General features: G+C 45.3%; 1 protein-coding gene across 1 annotated transcript in view; it reads right to left on the minus strand.

Moving 5' to 3' along the window:
- SLC7A3 (solute carrier family 7 member 3) overlaps positions 1–17,032 on the minus strand; it is a 30,523-nt gene extending 13,491 nt beyond the window's left edge. The window contains exons 1-6 of the mRNA XM_073600791.1: positions 16,521–17,032; positions 11,358–11,516; positions 3,726–3,897; positions 2,044–2,153; positions 1,164–1,386; positions 451–590 (exon numbers count right to left, since the gene is read on the minus strand). Of these exons, the coding sequence (XP_073456892.1) occupies positions 451–590; positions 1,164–1,386; positions 2,044–2,153; positions 3,726–3,897; positions 11,358–11,516; positions 16,521–16,890 (1,174 nt within the window). The 5' untranslated portion in view covers positions 16,891–17,032. The remainder of the gene's footprint in view (positions 1–450; positions 591–1,163; positions 1,387–2,043; positions 2,154–3,725; positions 3,898–11,357; positions 11,517–16,520) is intronic.
- Between the last annotated feature and the right edge of the window lie 5,202 nt (positions 17,033–22,234).

The following is a 22,234-nucleotide window of genomic DNA, read 5'->3' on the forward strand; positions in this document are numbered from 1 at the left end:
CTGGTTGAGGTCTAGAGCTGAGCTCAGGTTACCTAGTCGAGGTCTAGGACCAAGCTCAGGTAACCCATAAAAAGGATCCATTTTTTTGTCCTTAGTAAATTGTTCCTGTAAGACTCGGACATGGAGATCCCCGGTTTGGGTGGTGAGCTCAGGGCCAGGCTGAAGGGTGGGCAGAAGAGTTAACTGCTTCGGACTCTGCAGCCGGGGAAGGGGAAGTAAATAGGACCTGCAACCTAGGCTGCTGAGGAAGTTTACAGCTTGTGGTGGAAGGTGGGAGAGAAACAGGGTGCATTTTAACCTTATACATCCTTGGGTGCTAAAGGACTATCCCGACACTGAGTGAGCATCATATTTTGACCAAAACACAATGTTAGTATGTTGCTTTCAGCATATAAAGGGTTGCCTGGGTGTGACCTGGGGCCAAGTTTTTGTAAATCCACGTATTCCCACCTGATATAATGCCAGACACGATGGTTGCGATCAGTGGCGTCTTGGTCCTCTTGTTGACTTTAGCAAGGAACCTGAAAAGCAGCCCGTCTTCAGCCATGGCATATATGACCCGCGGCATAGGAAACATGGAGCCCAGCAAACTGGAGAGCGATGGAAAAACAAGATCATCAGACTAATTTTTGTTCTTTCCCCCCATAGTTCTCAAGAAACCAACATGCAGTTTTCAGAATAGTCCACTTGCTGAAATTTTAGCAGTCAACGGGAAAGGCAAAACGTGGTGGTTTTAATGCTTTTAAAGGATGCAATTGGCTTTTAGGGGTTGGGGAAGCTCCTTCCATATCTCCTGGATCTGTTCTTGTGCTAAAAAAAAGCACAAAACCAGAATGGTAACCCCAATACTTGCCCTAACCCTTTGTTTATAAATAAAACCATGTGATCACCATGTTGGCATGGCAAAACTGGAGAAATTGTCTACTCATTCCATTCCAACAACTTAAGATTCTAATGAACGAGATACAGTCCATTCACATTTTTTTTATGAATGGACTGTACGTACATTTTATTAATGAGTCATTAGAGTTAATTGTAAAATTGTGAATCACATTTGCATTCCTGGTTAGACACAACTATCATTACTAGTGGGGGGGGGGGCTAAATATGAAGTGGCAGTTTAACGTGATATAAAAAAAAAAATTGTTGCTACATTTTGTTACCTTGTTGAAAGAGCACATAGGGACCCAACAGAGACCACGTAACGGGCGGGTTCCCAGCCCACGTGTCTGAAGGCTTCGGGAAGGGGGCTGCTTTTGTTCAGTAGAAAGTACGGCATCATCAAGGTCAGAGCCGCGGACACACCGAAGTACGCGACGAAGCACACCAAGAGGGAAACGATGATCCCGATAGGGATGGAACGCTGGGGGTTTTTGGCTTCTTCACCTGCAATAAAAATTTTTTTTTAAAAATGTATAAAAATATTTATATTAATATAAAAATCATATATAAAAATATAAATATAATATATTTATATAATATAAATAATATTATAATAAATATGAATATTTTCAGAACCACTTACAAAGAAGCCAAGTCCAAAACAGTGGTCACGGCCCTGCAGGGGGGTGAGCATGCATTTTCTAATAGTATACTAAGATTATATATATATATATATATATATATATATATATATATATATATATATATATATATACACATACATACACACACACATATATATATGTATTTTTTTTTCCCCCAAAAAACTGCATTTGAAAAAACAGGAATTCAATGTACACGTGAAGTGAAATATCTGGTGGGACTGACACCTCCGTTCTATGTTGTGCAATGGTTGTCGTTAGAACACGATGCAACTTCCTGTTCTAGAATGTACATTTTATAGTCATACCTCCAACAACCAATCGGTGAAGTCACATTTCTCAACACCGAGCAAAATTACATCACCGCACATAACATACAGATAAGAAGGGCGCGGATATTCAAGGTTGTTGTGAAATTAGGAATGGTTATCCTACAAAGGAAATCAATGAGTGACAGAGGGGATGGACGAGTGCAGATAATCCCAAATATTAATATTACCTGTGGTTGCAATACAGTCGAATCCTACAAAGGCATAAAAACAGATGGCTGCCCCGGATACCACACCACTAAATCCAAAAGGAGCGAATCCCCCCGTACCAAAAGGAGAGCTAAAAAAAAAAGGAAACAAAATGGTACAAAAGATTTTTTCTAATTGTAGTTCCATAGATACAACTCTATGGCCAAATGTTTGTGGACACCTGACCATCACATTCCAAAATCATGGTTTTTGATATAGAGTTGGTCCCCCCTATGGCCATTACCATGGGGTTGGTCCCCCTTATGGCCATTACCATGGGGTTGGTCCCCCTTATGGCCATTACCATGCGGTTGGTCCCCCCTATGGACATTACCATGGGGTTGGTCCCCCCTATGGACATTACCATGGGGTTGGTCCCCCCTATGGCCATTACCATGGGGTTGGTCCCCCCTATGGCCATTACCATGGGGTTGGTCCCCCCTATGGCCATTACCATGGGGTTGGTCCCCCCTATGGACATTACCATGGGGTTGGTCCCCCCTATGGACATTACCATGGGGTTGGTCCCCCCTATGGACATTACCATGGGGGTGGTCCCCCCTATGGACATTACCATGGGGGTGGTCCCCCCCTATGGCCATTACCATGGGGTTGGTCCCCCCTATGGACATTAGCATGGGGTTGGTCCCCCCTATGGACATTAGCATGGGGTTGGTCCCCCCTATGGACATTACCATGGGCTTGGTCCCCCCTATGGACATTACCATGGGCTTGGTCCCCCCTATGGACATTACCATGGGCTTGGTCCCCCCTATGGACATTACCATGGGCTTGGTCCCCCCTATGGACATTACCATGGGCTTGGTCCCCCTATGGGCATTACCATGGGCTTGGTCCCCCTATGGGCATTACCATGGGCTTGGTCCCCCCTATGGGCATTAGCATGGGGTTGGTCCCCCCTATGGATATTAGCATGGGGTTGGTCCCCCCTATGGCCATTAGCATGGGGTTGGTCCCCCCTATGGCCATTACTATGGGGTTGTTCCCCTCCATGGCCATTACTATGGGGTTGGTCCCCCCTATGGCCATTACTATGGGGTTGGTCCCCCCTATGGCCATTACTATGGGGTTGGTCCCCCCTATGGCCATTACTATGGGGTTGGTCCCCCCTATGGCCATTACTATGGGGTTGGTCCCCCCTATGGCCATTAGGGGGGACCAATTAGGGGGGATGAGAAGGCCTCATTCCAAAAGGTGTTGCGAATAGTTAAGGGCAGGTACTGATGTTGGATGAGAAGACCTTATACCAAAGGTCTTCCAAAAGTAGGGTTGAGGTCAGGGCTCTGTGCAGGACACTGGAGTTCCTCCACACCACACTAGTCACACCATGTCTTTATGGAGCTGGCTTTGTACATGAGGTGGGGCAAAGGCATGCTGGAACAGAAAAGGGTCTTTACCAAACTGTTACCACAAGGTTGGAAGCACACAATTGTCTACAATGTCTTTGTATGATGGAGGGTTACCAGAGCCCTTCACTGGAGACCCCCTGAGCTCCATCATTTAGAGGTGGGCCTACATACATTTGGCCATATAGGTTGGTGTGATGGTCAGGTGTCCTCAAACTTTTGTCCATATAGTGTAGAATATAAGTAAAGGATTGAAGAAGTAGCCGCTGATGCATTTTTTTTTTTTCTTTTTTTACCTGCTGTTATATATTTTGGTTAAGTTGTCATAATCGTCTTGAGTGAGTTTCCAGTTCTTGATGTCGCCTTTTAAAAAACCCGACAGGATGACAAAGGCCAAGACCAGCAGATTGATGGTAGTGAAGATTTTATTTACCAGGGCCGACTCGCTGACACCGACGGCAAGAAGAACTGCGAAGAGAAAACATGAAAAGTCTGATACCGGCAATCACACAAATAGAAGAGACACTTATATGGAATACATGAAGGGGGGCAGGGAGAGCGCTGGGTCTATATACAGAGAAGACGACAACACAGATAGAAGAATATACTAGAAATCCCGATCTACAGCAACTAAAATAGGAGGTCCGTGGAAGAGCTACGAGTACACAAGACCCTAGAACCAGCTCAAATGTATAGAATACGGCGTTTACCATCTCATCAAATTTGAATTCTTTCTTGCTTTAAAAAAAAAATCATTAAAGTATATTGGACGTATCCCGTACGCCCCGGTCCTTCTACACCACCACTGCCATTAAGCCGCTATTTATGACAAGACACGGCTTATATTTTTACATGATCTGCTCTTCAAATGGCTGCAGAGGATGCGCTTTAAAAATGATGCCTGCAAACAGTATTTGCAGATATCACTGATAAATACAATGTAACAACATTATCATATCGTATTGACGCTCATTCATTTATATTGCTATTACATCATTGAAAAGAGTGTTTACAAATATCTCTGATAAATACATTGTAACAACGTGATCATATTGGTGCATCATATTTACACTCAGTCACTGATATTATAGTTACTTTGTATTTATGCTCATTTATATTGTTGGCTACATTGTATTTACACTTGCAAAATATATTATTGTTATATTGTATTTACATTTTTTTTGTTTTTATTGCCCCATCGTATTTCCACTTGTTTATTCATATTATTAAGTTGTAAAGCGCTACGTAAACTGTTGGCGCTATATAAATCCTGTATAATAATAATAATAATAATAATAATTATTGTACATTGTAAATTTATACCCATCCATTCATTATTGTTACATCATATTTGCACTCATTCAGTGATAAAGTTACATGTTATTTATACTGGTTACATTCATGTGCAGATCAGAGTGTTGTCCTTTGACCTGCAGCCCTACAAGTTAATTATTTTTTTTTTTTAAATAACATTATTTTCCTATGTAAACCCTTATTAACCCACTATATGAATGAGTATGGGGTACATTGTACCCCTATCCATTCACCTAAACAAAGGGTCAAAAATAAATAAAGACAGGAGGTAGTTTTCGACAATTCCTTTATAAAGTTCCTATATAAGCCCTAATTAACACATTTTTACCCTTCGCTATTTTATCTCTTATTTTAGTACCATATTTTCATATTTTATTACCATATTTTTCCTTTTTTTTTTTTCCACAAACGTTTTTTTTTTATTTTTGCTCGAATCATTGCTTCGTTTTTTTTTTTTAGCATTGTATTTAAAAAAAAAGTGCATGAAATAAATAATGATATAAAAACGATTTTTATGTATTCTTTTTGCTCTTTACCAATAAACTTGAAGTGTTAAGAAAAAAAAAAAACTAAAACTATAAAAATAAATAAATACCTTCCCCATGCTGTGAATCAGTCTGGAACCTTTTATGACGACAAAACAGTGTCTTTGTAAGTTAAATGACACATGCTAGGCCACCTGGGAGCACTGTGGCCCTATGATGTGTTATTGATGGATGCGGGGCCCTGTGGACAGGTCTGGGCCTTTTTAGAACAGATCTGCATTTTTTTTGGAAAGGAATTTTGTTGAACCCCCCCCCCCCCACGAGATCCTTTCCTGGACCCGTGTTTATTCCCTCCATTGTAATGAATATTTGTAGGGGGAGGGGATTATTGCGCTTCCACTGACAAGGAATTATTCCGCATCGGAGTCAGCGCGGTCTGTTTGGTGTAATTGGTGACAAACTCCTGAAATTTGCTCAGCTCTGCTCTAATGAAAACAAATGGGCTGAATAAATCAGGGCCGATCGTATGCAAAGTGCAGCAAAAAAAAATAGCGAGTGATTGCGTTTTCCTTCCCTGAGATCGGATCAGAGAAATTGATTTCAACTATCTATGAACAGCAATGAAACACCAGCTAGGTACACAGTTAACCCTCTGATCGCCCCTTAATGTTAACCCCCTTCCCAGCCAGTGTCATTAGTACAGTGACAGTGCATATTTTTAGCACTAATCACTGTATATGTGTCATCGGTTCCCACAAAGTGTCAGTGTCAGAATGTCCGCCGCATTATCCCAGTCATGCTACAGGTCGCTGATCGCTGTCATTACTAGTAAAAAAATAAATAAATAAATAATATTAGATTGTAAGCTCTTCTGAGCAGGACCCTCTTAATCCTCTTGTATTTTATTGTATTATAACTGTATTGTCTCCCTTTTATATTGTAAAGCGCTACATAAACTGTGGGCGCTATATAAATCCTGTATAATAATAATAATAATAAACAAATAAAAAGAAGTAAATCTATCCCATAGTTTGTAGACGATAAAACTTTTGTACAAACCAATCAATATACGGTTATTGCGATTTTTTTTTTATACCAAATACATGGAGCAGAATACATATTGGTCTAAATTGATGAAGAAATTAGATTTTTTTCAATTTTTTTTATTGGATGTTTTATAGCAGAAAGTAAAAAATATTGTTTTGTTTTTTTTCAAAATTGTCGCTCTTTTTTTGTTTATAGCGCAAAAAAGAAAAACCGTAGAGGTGATCAAATACCACCAAAAGAAAGCTCTATTTGTGGGAAAAATTACATAAATTGTATTCAACTACAGTGTTGCACGACCGCGCAATTGTCAGTTAAAGTAACGCAGGGCCGTATCGCGAAAAAAATGCCCTGGTCAGGAGGGGGGGGGGGTAAATCTTCCGGTGGGCAAGTGGTTCATGAAAGCTGCAGATTTTAGAAAGACTGAAAACTGAAAACAGTATATGCAGACAGAATGAATGCAATATTATCATCACATTGTATTTACACTCCTTCATTTATATTATTGTTACATTGTATTTACACTTCTCCTTTCATATTATTGTTACTATTTACTTACACTCCTTCATTTATAATATTGTTACATTGTATTTACACTTGTCCTTTCATATAATTGTTACATTGTATTTACACTTCTCCTTTCATATAATTGCTACTTTTTAATTAGACTCCTGTATTTATATTATTGTTACATTGTATTTACACTTTCTTTTATATAATTGTTAGAATGTATTTAAACGTAATTTAGATAGTTGTTACATTGTATTTACACTTCTCCTTTCATATAATTGTTACATTGTATTTACACTTCTCCTTTCATATAATTGTTACATTGTATTTACACTTCTCCTTTCATATAACTGTTACATTGTATTTACGCTCCTTTTTTCATACGCAGTACGAAGTGGCGTCATGTGATCAGCATAAGATGTCAGTTAAAACCAACTACAATTTAGCTAAAATGTGTTGCTCTTCATTCCTTTTTTTTACCCTCCCCCTCATTAATCTGCGGATTTTTTATTTTATCATCATATTTATGTTTTTTTTCCCGTCTTCATTGAAGTTGTCACTTCAGAATGACATTTCGGTGTCCCGGTTCGGGTCGAGTGGCCGGGTGAGTGGCGGCTGACTGGTGACTCTCTATTCTCTAGAAGACATTGAATCCTTTTCACTCTTGATTGGCTCTTCCACAGAAGACTCGTCTCGTATAGAGTGTCAGCTCTGCGGTGAGAACGGAACCCATTGATCTCGTTTAATTGCGGGATACGTGATTCTTATTTAATCCCACCTGCTCCTTTCTCTTAATCACAGCGAAGTGATAACAGCTGGCGGCCTTCCCAAGGTGCTCCGATAATGGAGGCCGTGCTGCGTAAGAGGCAGCGGAGCAATGGAAGACTCCGATAATTACTTTGAAGGTTCATTCGGTGAACGTTCAGACTTTGAGGGGAAAAAAAAAGTAACTAACTATCAGCTAATTATATACTGGCTAAAAATAGTAGCGAGACTCCACTTTGGATGGGAGCGGGGGAGATCGCTGGTCCTAAAAAACCCAAGAGGCAGGAGGGTGCAGAGGCAGCAGAGGGTGCAGAGGCAAGAGAGGCAGGAGGGCGCAGAGGCAAGAGGGCGCAGAGGCAGCAGGGCGCAGAGGCTGGAGAGGCAGGAGGGCACAGAGGCAGGAGAGGCAGGAGGGCACAGAGGCAGGAGGGTTCAGAGGCAAGAAGGCACAGAGGCAGGAGGGCGCAGAGGCAGGAGGGCGCAGAGGCAGCAGGGCGCAGAGGCAGCAGGGCGCAGAGGCAGCAGGGCACAAAGGCAGGAGGGCACAAAGGCAGGGGGGTGCAGAGGCAGCAGAGGCAGGAGGGCGCAGAGGCAGGAGGGTGCAGAAGCAGGAGGGCACAGAGGCAGCAGGGCGCAAAGGCAAAGGCAAGAGGGCACAGAGGCAGCAGGGTGTAGAGGCAGGGGGGCGCAGAGGCAGGGGGCGCAGAGGCAGCAGAGGTAGGGGGGTGCAAAGGCAGCAGGGCGCAGAGGCAGGAGAGGCAGAAGGGCGCAGAGGCAAGAGGAGCGCAGAGGCAAGAGGAGCGCAGAGGCAAGAGGAGCGCAGAGGCAGGAAGGCGCAGCGCAGAGGCAGGTGTAGAGGCAGGAGGGTGCAGAGGCAGGAGGGAGCAGAGGCAGGAAGGAGCAGAGGCAGGAAGGAGCAGAGGCAGGAAGGAGCAGAGGCAGGAAGGAGCAGAGGCAGGAGGGCGCAGAAGCAGGTGTAGAGGCAGGAGGGCGCAGAGGCTGGAGGAAACAGAGGCAGGAGGGCACAGAGGCGTATCATGTTGGCTGCTACGGCCCACAGATTGTAGAAGATGTCCTGCCCCTTGCACCCAATCATGCACTGCCAACCTTACAGGGTCTACCATCACCAGCTTCTATTACCATTTTAACAGCCTGGTTAGAGGGATTGGTCAGACATCTTGGTGGCCAGGTATGATATCACAGTGAAAGGTGTTGAGAATAAGTTCAGGACAGGGGGACAAAGCCTCAAGCCCCGGTGCCCTCTCAGACTGGGGACGTCCTGAAGTCACTACAAAAAAACCAAACAAAGAAGGGTGTACCAGCCTAGTGCAATATCCCATGATATTTATTAAGACATAATCATAAAATTTAGCTACAAACATAAGGATTAAAATCGCTCATCGAGCTACTCAGCTGTAGCCTTGTAATCCTAAGTACAACGAACTGCAAAGTACAGGGAGACCTCTTTGGGGTCCATACTTCTGACGCGTTTTGAAGGCAACGCCTTCTTCCTCAGAGGCAAATCATACAAGTTCCTTCGGCTAAAATATATACTCTACCATACATGACATGAAGACCCCGAGCACCACCCCTTGGATGGGCCAGGATCAGTGGTCAGAAGAGGGAGGAACCGATCCTCAAAATACAAAGAACACAAAAGGTGAATACAATTGATCTAACACAAAACTAGAAACTGGAACTGTATAATTTGTCTCTGAGGAAGAAACGTGGCAACCTATAAGGACCCTAGAGAGGTCCTCGTGTATTTTGGAGTTCGTTGTACCAAGGACTACAGGACTACGGTTGAGTAGCTCGATGAGTGATTTTAATCCTTTTCTTTTTATGAGTATATTTTATAATGATTATCTTCTAATAAATATCATGGGGTATTGCACTAGACGGGTGCGCCCTCCTATGTTCGATTTTTGTAGCCACCAGGGGACAACCAAGCTCCTTGCAAAAACACTAGAGAGAACATGAAGCTCCTCACCAGGAATGTGCGTAACACGCCGGGTCCAGTCATCATTGCCACATCTGGACCGGGTATCTGCACTGGGCCCCGATGGAGCTTTGAGGAGCAGAGCTGGCACTCTATGGGTGGGAACAAGGGTGGGCATAATATGTTCAGATTGTGGAGCTGCAGAAGGGCCCACTGGGGCTTAGGGGCCCATCTGTACTAGATGTGGGCACTGGGAGCCTCTCTGTTACATCAGATATTTGGGAAGGAGGTGGAGGGGAGGGGGTTGGTATCTCCCCCCTTCAGATACCAACAAAAGGGTATTCATATCCCAGAACATTCGTCCGTCATATTCCTGACAGAGCAGTTTTGGTCATTTATTGCTCACATGCTCCGCTCACCAGAAATGAACGTTCATTAGCTTAATGAGGCCATTATTTCTCATTATTTCTCATTATTTCTCTCTGAAGAACAAGCCAGGTCCCTCTGTCAATTATCCGCTCATAATACAAAATGTCAGCGATGAAACCAACCGCAAACAGGAGGAAGCCGTGCCAGGAACCCCAACCATGGGAAACACCAATATATTGTTTATATGGCCAATGTGAGGAGCCTACATAGGGGTACTAAAGGCCAGTCTACCCAAAAGTGATAACAGTTATAGGGGGAGCCCAGGAACTCGTCACAGGGATGGTGGGAACCCCTCATAATGGGCACAGCGGGTGTACAGACCCGGGAACTCAGCACAGGAATGGTGAGAACCCCTCATAATGGGCACAGCGGGTGTACAGACCCGGGAACTCAGCACAGGGATGGTGAGAACCCCTCATAATGGGCGCAGCATGTGTACAGACCCGGGAACTCAGCACAGGGATGGTGGGAACCCCTCATAATGGGCACAGCGGGTGTACAGACCCGGGAACTCGGCACAGGGATGGTGGGAACTCCTCATAATGGGCACAGCGGGTGTACAGACCCGGGAACTCAGCACAGGGATGGTGAGAACCCCTCATAATGGGCACAGTGGGTGTACAGACCCGGGAACTCAGCACAGGGATGGTGGGAACCCCTCATAATGGGCACAGCGGGTGTACAAACCCGGGAACTCAGCACAGGGATGGTGAGAACCCCTCATAATGGGCACAGCGGGTGTACAAACCCGGGAACTCAGCACAGGGATGGTGAGAACCCCTCATAATGGGCACAGTGGGTGTACAGACCCGGGAACTCAGCACAGGGATGGTGGGAACCCCTCATAATGGGCACAGCGGGTGTACAGACCTGGGAACTCAGCACAGGGATGGTGGGAACCCCTCATAATGGGCACAGCGGGTGTACAGACCCGGGAACTCAGCACAGGGATGGTGGGAACCCCTCATAATGGGCACAGTGGGTGTACAGACCTGGGAACTCAGCACAGGGATAGTGAGAACCCCTCATAATGGGCACAGCGGGTGTACAGACCCGGGAACTCAGCACAGGGATGGTGGGAACCCCTCATAATGGGCACAGCGGGTGTACAGACCCGGGAACTCAGCACAGGGATGGTGAGAACCCCTCATAATGGGCACAGCGGGTGTACAGACCCGGGCACTCACCACAGGGATGGTGGGAACCCCTCATAATGGGCACAGCGGGTGTACAGACCCGGGAACTCAGCACAGGGATGGTGGGAACCCCTCATAATGGGCACAGCGGGTGTACAGACCCGAGAACTCAGCACAGGGATGGTGAGAACCCCTCATAATGGGCACAGCGGGTGTACAGACCCGGGAACTCAGCACAGGGATGGTGGGAACCCCTCATAATGGGCACAGCGTGTTCAAAAACTAGTTGGGATGGGGACCACTTACTGGTTAGGAGGATGACCAATATCAGCGCGAAGAAGTCCGGGTATTTGGCCAGGACATTCGGGACTTGGAAGGCGACTCGATCTTGGAAGAAGGTGCTGATTCCCTTGCCGATGATATCATCGAAGGTGGAGCTCCATGCTCTCGCTACGCTGGCTGTACCTGAAATCAGAAAATATTCCGTTTTCAATCAATGGTAAAATGCTTCCAACCTTCATATCTACATTAGAGTGACCGATCAAAGAACTCAAATGCCTCCGCTCAGGAGTCTTCCACATCCGACACTTCCCAGAGTGTCAGACACCTGTGTACCCCCGATGTGCATAATGGTTCCTTCCACTGACCCAGAACACAGAGACTGGTGAGAGGAACCACAGCGCACGGTAGGGGTACCCAGGAATCTGATACTTGGTGGGGTTTCTCGGGCTTACCGTTTTTACCGGCGCGCCCGAGAAAGGATCTGATGGTTGGCACGGCTGACCGTAGAGGTTGCCAAAGACCAGATCGTGTCTCTCCCCACCTCTATGACTTTGGAGGACCAGAGCGGTGCCATGACTTCATTTCCGGTCCAGGGCGAAACTATTTTTTTTTTTTTTTTAATTAAGCAAAAGATCACATTTTATTTTTATTTTTTTTGATCTTTTGCTTTGAAAAAGGTAGAGGAGAGATTTGGTGTCTTATAGATCTCTCCATAAAGAGGACCTGTCATCCCTTATTTCTATTACAAGAGATGTTTACAATCCTTGTAATAGAAATAAAAGTGATTAAAAAAAATATATATATAAAAATAATGGGGAAAGTGTAAAAAAAAATAAATTATATTATATATACACACACATACATACATACATACATATATATAATATATACTAAATATAATTAAAAATGATTATATATAGTTTTTTTTTTTAATTTATATTATAATTTCTTTTTTTAATATATATATATATATATATATATATATATATATATATATATATATATATATATATACAGAGAGAGAGAGAGAGATTAACAAAAAGAAAAATTATATATATCATTTTTATTTAGATTTATATTCTAATCATTTTTAACTATATTTAGAATATGAATGAAATATATATATATATATATTTATATTATTATTATATATATATATATATATATATATTAAATGTAAAGCACCCCCATCTCTCCATGCTCGCGCGCAGGAGCGAACACATACGTAAGTTGCGCACGCACATGTAAACGGTATTCCCCCCACACATGCGAGGCGTCGCCTATGGAGATTTTTAAGTATCTTCGTTTGTCGCCATTCGACGGGCGTGCGCAATTTTAAAAGTGTGACACGTTTGGTATCTATTTACTCGGCGAAACATCAGCCTTTATATTTTACCAAAAAAATTAGGTTATGTATTGTGTTTTTTGGCATTAAAATTCATTAAAAGTTTTTTTTTTTTTATTCGTATTTTTTTTTTTTGCATTTGAAAAACCACTGAGCAAATACCATGCGACATAAAAAAATTGCAGTGATCGCCATTTTATTCTCTAGGGTCTCTGCTAAAAAGTTTGGGGGTCCAAAGTCATTTTCTAGCAAAAAGTAGGGATTGTTACTTGTAAACAAAAAATGGCAGAAAAGGCCGGGTCAGCAAGTGGTTTACAGATGGAACCGAAAAACACAATAACCGCCCGTCTCAACTTTTAAAAAATGTTTATATTATTTTATATTTATTGTATATAATAATTATTTATTATAGTTACTCTTTTTATTTATTATATTTAATTTATTAGATGTTATATTTTACGTTGAACCGGAAATATGTGAGCGCGACACATGCTCCAACGTATTTCTGGTTCAGCATTTTATTATTATAGTAGCTGCTTATGTTATTTTAAATAACATTTTTTTCTATGAGCCCTGAGGGGGAAGTATCGACCTGTTGTTTGATCATTTCTCAATTTTTTGTTATATTTGTATATATTTTATAATATTCATTATTTTTAAATTATTACAATGTATTGTTATTTATTATATTTTATTATGTGTTATTTTTGTTTGTGTACTTTTATAACACGGGGAGTCGGAAGCGATCACAGATAAAAAGGTTCACGTTTATGAAGACGAGTCGTTTTTTTTGTCTTTGAGAATGAAGAAAACACGAGGCGAGGGCGGCGGATCTGCAAAGGTTTCGCCCGGAAAGGGCGGCTCGGCGGGGCGTGTGCTCAGCGACGCACTTTCCAGTACACGCGGAAACCTCTCGCTGTTCCAGGAAGCAGTGACTTCCGGATTCCGCAGTCAGCAGTAAAACAAATACAAGATGTTTATAGAGTGTAAGTAGGAGGTGAGAACGCGGGGAGGTCCGATCGTATTGGTCGCAGGAGATATAAACAATCGCTACAATCTCATGTCATCTGTTACGTGTTCATGTCACTTCCAAAGTCTTTATAAAAAGCTGAAACTTTTATTTAAATAAGTCGCCGGTGATCCCGCCATGAAAGTCTATGATCGGTCACTTCCTGTTATAAGGTGACAACGCTCTGTGTGTGTAAAAAAAAAAAGTCAAAAGGGTGCCAAACCGTTGTCCTTTAATAGTAACAAAAGTGAAATGGAAGCAAAAATGTATCAAACCTACACTATATTCACAAAAGTATTGGGACACCTGCCTTTACACACACATGAACTTTAATGATATCCCAGCCTTAGTCCGTAGGGTTCAATATTGAGTTGGCTCCGCCCTTTGCAGCTATAACAGCTTCACCTCTTCTGGGAAGGCCGTCCACAAGGTTTAGGAGGGTGTCTATGGGAATGTTTGATCATTCTTCCAGAAGAGCATTTGTGAGGTCAGGCACTGATGTTGGACGAGAAGGCCTGGCTCGCAGTCTCCGCTCCAATTCATCCCAAAAAGTGTTCTATGGGGTTGAGGTCAGGACTCTGTGCAGGCCAGTCAAGTTCCCCCAACCCCAAACTCGCTCATCCGTGTCTTTATAGGCCTAGCTTTGTGCATTGGTCCAAATCATTTGGTGGAGGGGGGATTATGGTGTGGGGGAGGGAGAGGGGGATTATGGTGTCGGGGAGGGGGGATGAAGGGGTGAGGGGGGAAGGGAGGGGGGATTATGGTGTGGGGGAGGGGGGATTATGGTGGGGGGTTGTTTTTCAGGGGTTGGACTTGGCCCCCTAGTTCCAGTGAAGGGAACTCTTAAGGCGTCAGAATACCAAGACATTTTGGACAATTTCATGCTCCCAACTTTGTGGGAGGAGTTTGGGGACGGCCCCTTCCTGTTCCAACATGACTGCCCACCAGTGCACAAAGCAAGGTCCATAAAGACATGGAGGAGCGATTAGACTGGCCTGCACAGAGTCCTGACCTCAACCCGATAGAGCACTTTTGGGATGAATTAGAGCGGAGACTGCGAGCCAGGCCTTCTCATCCAACATCAGTGCCTGACCTCACAAATGCTCTTCTGGAAGAATGGTCAAATGTTCCTATAGACACCCTCCTAAACTATGTGGATGGCCTTCCCAGAAGAGTTGAAGCTGTTATAGCTGCAAAGGGCGGAGCCAACTCAATATTGAACCCTCCGGACTAAGACTGGGATGTCATTAAAGGTCATGTGTGTGTAAAGGCAGGCGTCCCAATACTTTTGGGAATATAGTGTGTGTCCCCTTCCATGTTCACATGTACTCTGTAGAGGAAGACATGTCTCCTTCTACGTTCACATGTATTCTGTAGAGGAAGACATGTCCCTTTCCATGTTCACATGTACTCTGTAGAGGAAGACATGTCCCTTTCCATGTTCACATGTACTCTGTAGAGGAAGACATGTCGCCTTCCATGTTCACATGTACTCTATAGAGGAAGACATGTCCCCTTCTACGTTCACATGTACTCTGTAGAGGAAGACATGTCCCCTTCTATGTTCACATGTACTCTGTAAAGGAAGACATGTCCCCTTCCATGTTCACATGTACTCTATAGAGGAAGACATGTCCCCTTCCATGTTCACATGTACTCTATAGAGGAAGACATGTCCCCTTCCATGTTCACATGTACTCTATAGAGGAAGACATGTCGCCTTCCATGTTCACATGTACTCTATAGAGGAAGACATGTCGCCTTCCATGTTCACATGTACTCTGTAGAGGAAGACATGTCGCCTTCCATGTTCACATGTACTCTGTAGAGGAAGACATGTCGCCTTCCATGTTCACATGTACTCTGTAGAGGAAGACATGTCCCCTTCTACGTTCACATGTACTCTGTAGAGGAAGACATGTCCCCTTCTACGTTCACATGTACTCTGTAGAGGAAGACATGTCGCCTTCCATGTTCACATGTACTCTGTAGAGGAAGACATGTCCCCTTCCATGTTCACATGTACTCTGTAGAGGAAGACATGTCCCCTTCCATGTTCACATGTACTCTGTAGAGGAAGACATGTCCCCTTCTACGTTCACATGTACTCTGTAGAGGAAGACATGTCGCCTTCCATGTTCACATGTATTCTGTAGAGGAAGACATGTCCCCTTCCATGTTAACATGTACTCTGTAGAGGAAGACATGTCCCCTTCTACGTTCACATGTACTCTGTAGAGGAAGACATGTCGCCTTCCATGTTCACATGTACTCTGTAGAGGAAGACATGTCCCCTTCCATGTTCACATGTACTCTGTAGAGGAAGACATGTCGCCTTCCATGTTCACATGTATTCTGTAGAGGAAGACATGTCCCCTTCTACGTTCCCATGTACTCTGTACTGGAAGACATGTCTTCTTATATGTTAATATACATTCTATAAAGAGTGTGAAAGGTTTTCTCTTGGGTTGGTTGACCTGCTGATGCAACTTTTCATCATACATGTGACTCATTCTTTGTATAGTGAACTCTCTATAGGGACCCGACTCACAGCACTGAACTCAAACATGTAACAAGAGTATATACACCTCCAATGGGACTTTATGGCCAACTAATTCTAGGCAATGATCACAAGCATGTATGTTCTTTATGGAAGGTCGTCTATAACTTCCTATGTACCGGTACACCGGTGGTCACCATGCGGTGAAATCTGTAGTCACCACAAGGTACATAGGAGCCATCGAGACGTCCTGGAAATCTCTCATTCATCACGCAGACTGGAGGGAAAAAATGGAACAGAATAAAAAGGAAGATTGAAGAGATTTCGGCTTACCCAACACATAGGAGAGAATTAAGTTCCAGCCGGTGGTGAACGCCCAGATCTCGCCCACGGTCACATAGCTGTACAGGTAGGCAGAGCCGGTCTTGGGGACTCGCGCTCCAAACTCTGCGTAGCACAAGCCGGCGAGCACGGAGGAGAGGGCTGCCGCCAGGAAGCACAGGACGATGGCGGGACCGGCTTTCTCGTTGGCGACCTCCCCGGCCAGAACGTAGACCCCGGCGCCCAGCGTGCTGCCCACCCCCAGGGCGATCAGGTCCAGTGTGGTCAGGCATCGGGCGAAGCACGACTCTTGGTTGTTGAGATCCAAAACTCTCCTTCGGATCAGCTTCTTCCCAAACCTGAACAATCCCCCGGCACTCATCTTCTGGGCGATTAGTGAGGTTTACACAAAGCAAATAATTCCCTGAGAAGAGCGAGGAGAAGAATGTGCGTTAGTGGTTATTGCTACGAATTCTGGAGGGAAGACAGCAAAAAAAAAGGCGGTTAGACGTTGACAGCGAGAGCTTTATGTAGATATTCCCTCCAAGGGGGGCGGGGCCTGCAAACTCTCCCATTCATCACTAAACATAGCAAGCAGCCTCCCTTGCATCCCCTTAGATGGGCATCATCCTGGTTCCTGTCCTGAATACATTGCATCGGGCAAGTTCCATGTACATTAAATTTGAATTAAAAATTGTGACCTGACCACACCAATGATTTCCCTGACATGTCTCCATCCCAATAATTTATGACAAAGAGAGAGGGGATGATAGCGGGACTTTACTTGAGACATGCCAATGGATGCAAAAACTGGTTGTTCCAGATCAAAAGGGGTTGACCTGAAACAGATGTTATATCTGTAATGGGTAAAATATTGTAATGACCATAAATGTGCATATAGCTTGGGATACCATAATCTCCAAAGACATTCGAAGTGTAGAATGGTACAAAATATTTTAATACGGTTTGCGTAAAACATGCTTCATAGAATACACTGTACAACGTGATTTGACACAATATAAGCAATAAAGCAATGGACATAGTTCATATAATCGAGGCAGTTACAGAAAAAAGAAATATTGTTATTCTTATATAAAAAACAATATGTGCATCCATAAGTTGGTAACTCTACGCGTTTCTTGGCTTTCTACCAATCATCAGGAGTCAGATGCAAATTAACTAAAAATTAAAACAATAGAGACATCTATTAGTATAGAATCAGTTATGGATTATCCATAACTGATTGATAGACCAACTTTCAGACACGCCTGTGACAGCTGATAGGAGAGGCTTGTCAATTCCCGGATCACCTGATGTCCACCCACACCACGGATTGGACCTGCCTGAGGCTTGTACTATTTGATTTTCCTACCCATAAATAACCCAGGTATACCCCTACCTGCTCCACAGCCAGGACCACCCAACCCTCCAGGGAAGAATCACCCAACCCTTCAGGGAAGGTTCACCCAACCCTCCAGGGAAGGTTCACCCAACCCTCCAGGGAAGGTTCACCCAACCCTCCAGGGAAGGTTCACCCAACCCTCCAGGGAAGGATCACCCAAACCTCCAGGGAAGGACCACCCAACCCTCCAGGGAAGGACCACCCAACCCTCCAAGGAAGGACCACCCAACCCTCCAGCCAGGATCCCCCAACCCTCCAGGGAAGAATCACCCAACCCCTCCAGGGAAGGATCACCCAACCCTCCAGGGAAGGATCACCCAACCCTCCAGGGAAGAATCACCCAACCCTCCAGGGAAGAATCACCCAACCCTCCAGGGAAGAATCACCCAACCCTCCAGGGAAGAATCACCCAACCCTCCAGGGAAGGATCACCCAACCCTCCAGGGAAGGACCAACCAACCCTCCAGGGAAGGATCACCCAACCCTCCAGGGAAGGATCACCCAACCCTCCAGGGAAGGACCACCCAACCCTCCAGGGAAAAATCACCCAACCCTCCAAGGAAAAATCACCCAACCCTCCGGGGAAAAATCACCCAACCCTCCAGGGAAGGATCACCCAACCCTCCAGGGAAGGATCACCCAACCCTCCAGGGAAGGACCACCCAACCCTCCAGGGAAAAATCACCCAACCCTCCAGGGAAAAATCACCCAACCCTCCAGGGAAGGACCACCCAACCCTCCAGGGAAGGATCACCCAACCCTCCAGGGAAGGATCACCCAACCCTCCAGGGAAGGATCACCCAACCCTCCAGGGAAGGATCACCCAACCCTCCAGGGAAGGATCACCCAACTCTCCAGGGAAGGACCACCCAACCCTCCAGGGAAAAATCACCCAACCCTCCAGGGAAGGACCACCCAACCCTCCAGGGAAGGCAGGTCCAGCCACATTGGCAGTCCTAAGTAAGTCTCGTTCTCCGCATACTTCTGTTCACATATTTGCATATTTCTATACATTGGATTATTGTTCATACATACCTTTTGCTGTTGTGTCACCAGATAATAATACAGCTCGCTGTAAATCAGCCCCTGAAGAAGGAATTAAACATTTCTTTATATATTCCGGAACCTGTTGGGTTTCCTGTACCAATGCGCTCTGGTTGGCCTCCCCCTATGAGACCCACAATGTGTTCCAGAACCGGCTGTATTCTATCATTAGAGCAGGACGATCCGTTTTGCTTTTCCAATCATTTATTCTTTGTATCTTTATGTTTTTTGTAATCAATACATTTTGTATTACTTTTTTACATCCGTTCTCTATTCTCTTATCTGGTCTCCATCCTTTGCCCATACAACCTCCTTTGTGTGTTTCTCTGTGGATGCAGGCAGTGCAGCTTGGGATCGAGTCGGCACTTGTGCCACCATAGAAAGCGGCTTCCGAGAAGAGGAGGAGTGGAGAGTGCTGTGGGGGACCCCAGAAGAGGAGGTGCGGAGAGTGCTGGTGGGGGACTGCGAAGAGGAGCAGCAGAGAGCACTGGTGGGGGACCCCAGAAGAGGAGCAGCGGAGAGGACTGGTGGGGGGACCGCGAAGAGGAGCAGCAGAGAGCACTGGTGGGGGACCCCAGAAGAGGAGCAGCAGAGAGCACTGGTAGAGACCCCAGAAGAGGAGGAGCAGAGAGCACTGGTGGGGGACCCCAGAGAGAAGCAGAGAGCGCTGGTGGGGGACCCCAGAAGAGGAGCAGCAGAGAGCACTGGTGGGGGACCCCAGAGGGGAGAAGCAGAGAGTGCTGGTGGGGGACCCCAGAAGGGGAGGAGCAGAGAGCGCCAGCGGGGGACCCCAGATGAGGAGGAGCAGAGAGCACTGGTGGGGACCCCAGAAGAGGAGCAGCAGAGAGCGCCAGGGGGGGACCCCAGAAGAGGAGGAGCGGAGAGCGCCTGTGGGGGACCCCAGAAGAGGAGGGGCAGAGAGCACTGGTGGGGGACCCCAGAAGGGGAGGAGCAGAGAGCGCTGGTAGAGACCCCAGAAGAGGAGGAGCGGAGAGCACTGGTGGGGGACCCCAGAAGAGGAGGAGCAGAGAGCACTGGTGGGGGACCCCAGAAGGGGAGGAGCGGAGAGCACTTGTGGGGGACCCCAGAATAGGAGGAGCGGAGAGCGCCTGTGGGGGACCCCAGAAGAGGAGGGGCAGAGAGCACTGGTGGGGGGCCCCAGAAGGGGAGGAGCAGAGAGCGCTGGTAGAGACCCCAGAAGAGGAGGAGCGGAGAGCACTTGTGATGGACACTCAGGGGGCTTATACAGATTTCCCTTCATTTCCTATTCTGGTGACAACCCGAACATTTCCTATCACCTCCTGGGTTGGTGACACCAGAACTAAGAGAGGGCGGAGCTACATTGTGGGGAAGAATGTTGATGGGGGGGGGGGACGACGATATAAGCAATAGATATCAGAAATGGCAGACAGAGGAGAGACATCAGACTGGTGATAATGATCATCACCAACAATGATCTATGGTCTGCGTCTCTCCTGAGTAATATGGAAAACTCCAACCGCCATAATCCCCGGCCAGCGCCAACCGCCGATCGATAGATCCCTGATGGAGGAATACAGGAAATAAATGATACTTCAGTGATTTCATCAGATGTAATCAATATCACTTATCCCTGTCACCAGGAGGGGGCGCTCATCCTGAACTGTCCCGAATATCAATACATTAGAAATGAACAAAGTGGACCTGTCACCAGAACGGGAATTTATTATTACAAGGATCACAGTACAATACATTCATCTGCTTTTCTCTCCAGAAAAAACGGAGCCATCTTTGTTCAGGCATCATCCAGACCCACCATATACTTCCTAGACAGAGATCCCCATTTTGAAATGACAATTATGTAAGTCCTGGTGTCTGTGCAGTTCTAGGATGCGTTTACAAACGTCAGACTCAGATCAGCCCCTGCCTCTTGTACACAGCAATGTTACAATGTACAGTCTAATCACTGGGGGAGGGGAGACTGAAACCCGGTCCTCACTCTTCACTCCACTCCACGTATCCAAGGCAACTGGATGAAAAAGAAGAAGACGGGAATCACACCGGATCAGATCAGACATTAAATCAGATATCAGACCTCCAATCAGATCAGACCCCCAATCAGAACAGACCCCCAATCAGAACAGACCCCCAATCGGATCAGACTTTCAATCAGATCAGACCTTCAATCAGATCAGACCTCCAACCAGATATCAGACCCCCAATCAGATATCAGACCTCCAATCAGATCAGACCCCCAATCAGATCAGACCCCCAATCAGATCAGACCCCCAATCAGATCAGACCCCCAATCAGATCAGACTCCCAATCAGATCAGACCTCCAATCAGATCAGACTCCCAATCAGATCAGACCTCCAATCAGACCCCCAATTAGATCAGACCCCCAATCGGATCAGACCCCCAATCGGATCAGACCCCCAATCGGATCAGACCTTCAATCGGATCAGACCTCCAACCAGATATCAGACCCCCAATCAGATATCAGACCCCCAATCAGATATCAGACCTCCAATCAGATATCAGACCTCCAATCAGATCAGACCCCCAATCAGATCAGACCTCCAATCAGATCAGACCTCCAATCAGACCCTCAATTAGATCAGACCCCCAATAAGATCAGACCCCCAATCAGATCAGACCCCCAATCAGATCAGACATCCAATCAGACCTCCAATCAGATCAGACCCCCAATCAGATCAGACCTCCAATCAGATCAGACCCCCAATCAGATCAGACCCCCAATCAGATCAGATCTCCAATCAGATCAGACCCCCAATCAGATCAGACCTCCAACCAGATATCAGACCCCCAATCAGATATCAGACCCCCAATCAGATATCAGACCCCCAATCAGATCAGACCTCCAATCAGATATCAGACCCCCAATCAGATATCAGACCCCCAATCAGATCAGACCTCCAATCAGATCAGTGTCATGTGCAATGGAATGACTCCATCAGAAGTCCATGTGACAACACAGGAGAGAAACAGGGACAGAGCGTTGTCACCCTGTAACAGGAAGTGCCTGAACAAGGACCTCCATGGCAGGATCACCGGGGATTATTTTAGTTAGCGCTGAAGATTTGAAAATACTAAAGATACCATTATTAAATGACCTTAATGAGTTAAAGATTGTGAGATGATTTCCTGATTGAGTTAATATATATTTTAAGTATATTTATAATAATGATATTGTAAATATATAATAATGTGTATTTTTACATTACACTTTACAAGCACAATGAAAAAAAAAAAAAAAGTATATATATATATATATATATA

Source organism: Aquarana catesbeiana, linkage group LG09 (assembly GCF_042186555.1).
Source record: "Aquarana catesbeiana isolate 2022-GZ linkage group LG09, ASM4218655v1, whole genome shotgun sequence".
In the NCBI taxonomy this organism is placed as follows: Eukaryota; Metazoa; Chordata; class Amphibia; order Anura; family Ranidae; genus Aquarana; species Aquarana catesbeiana.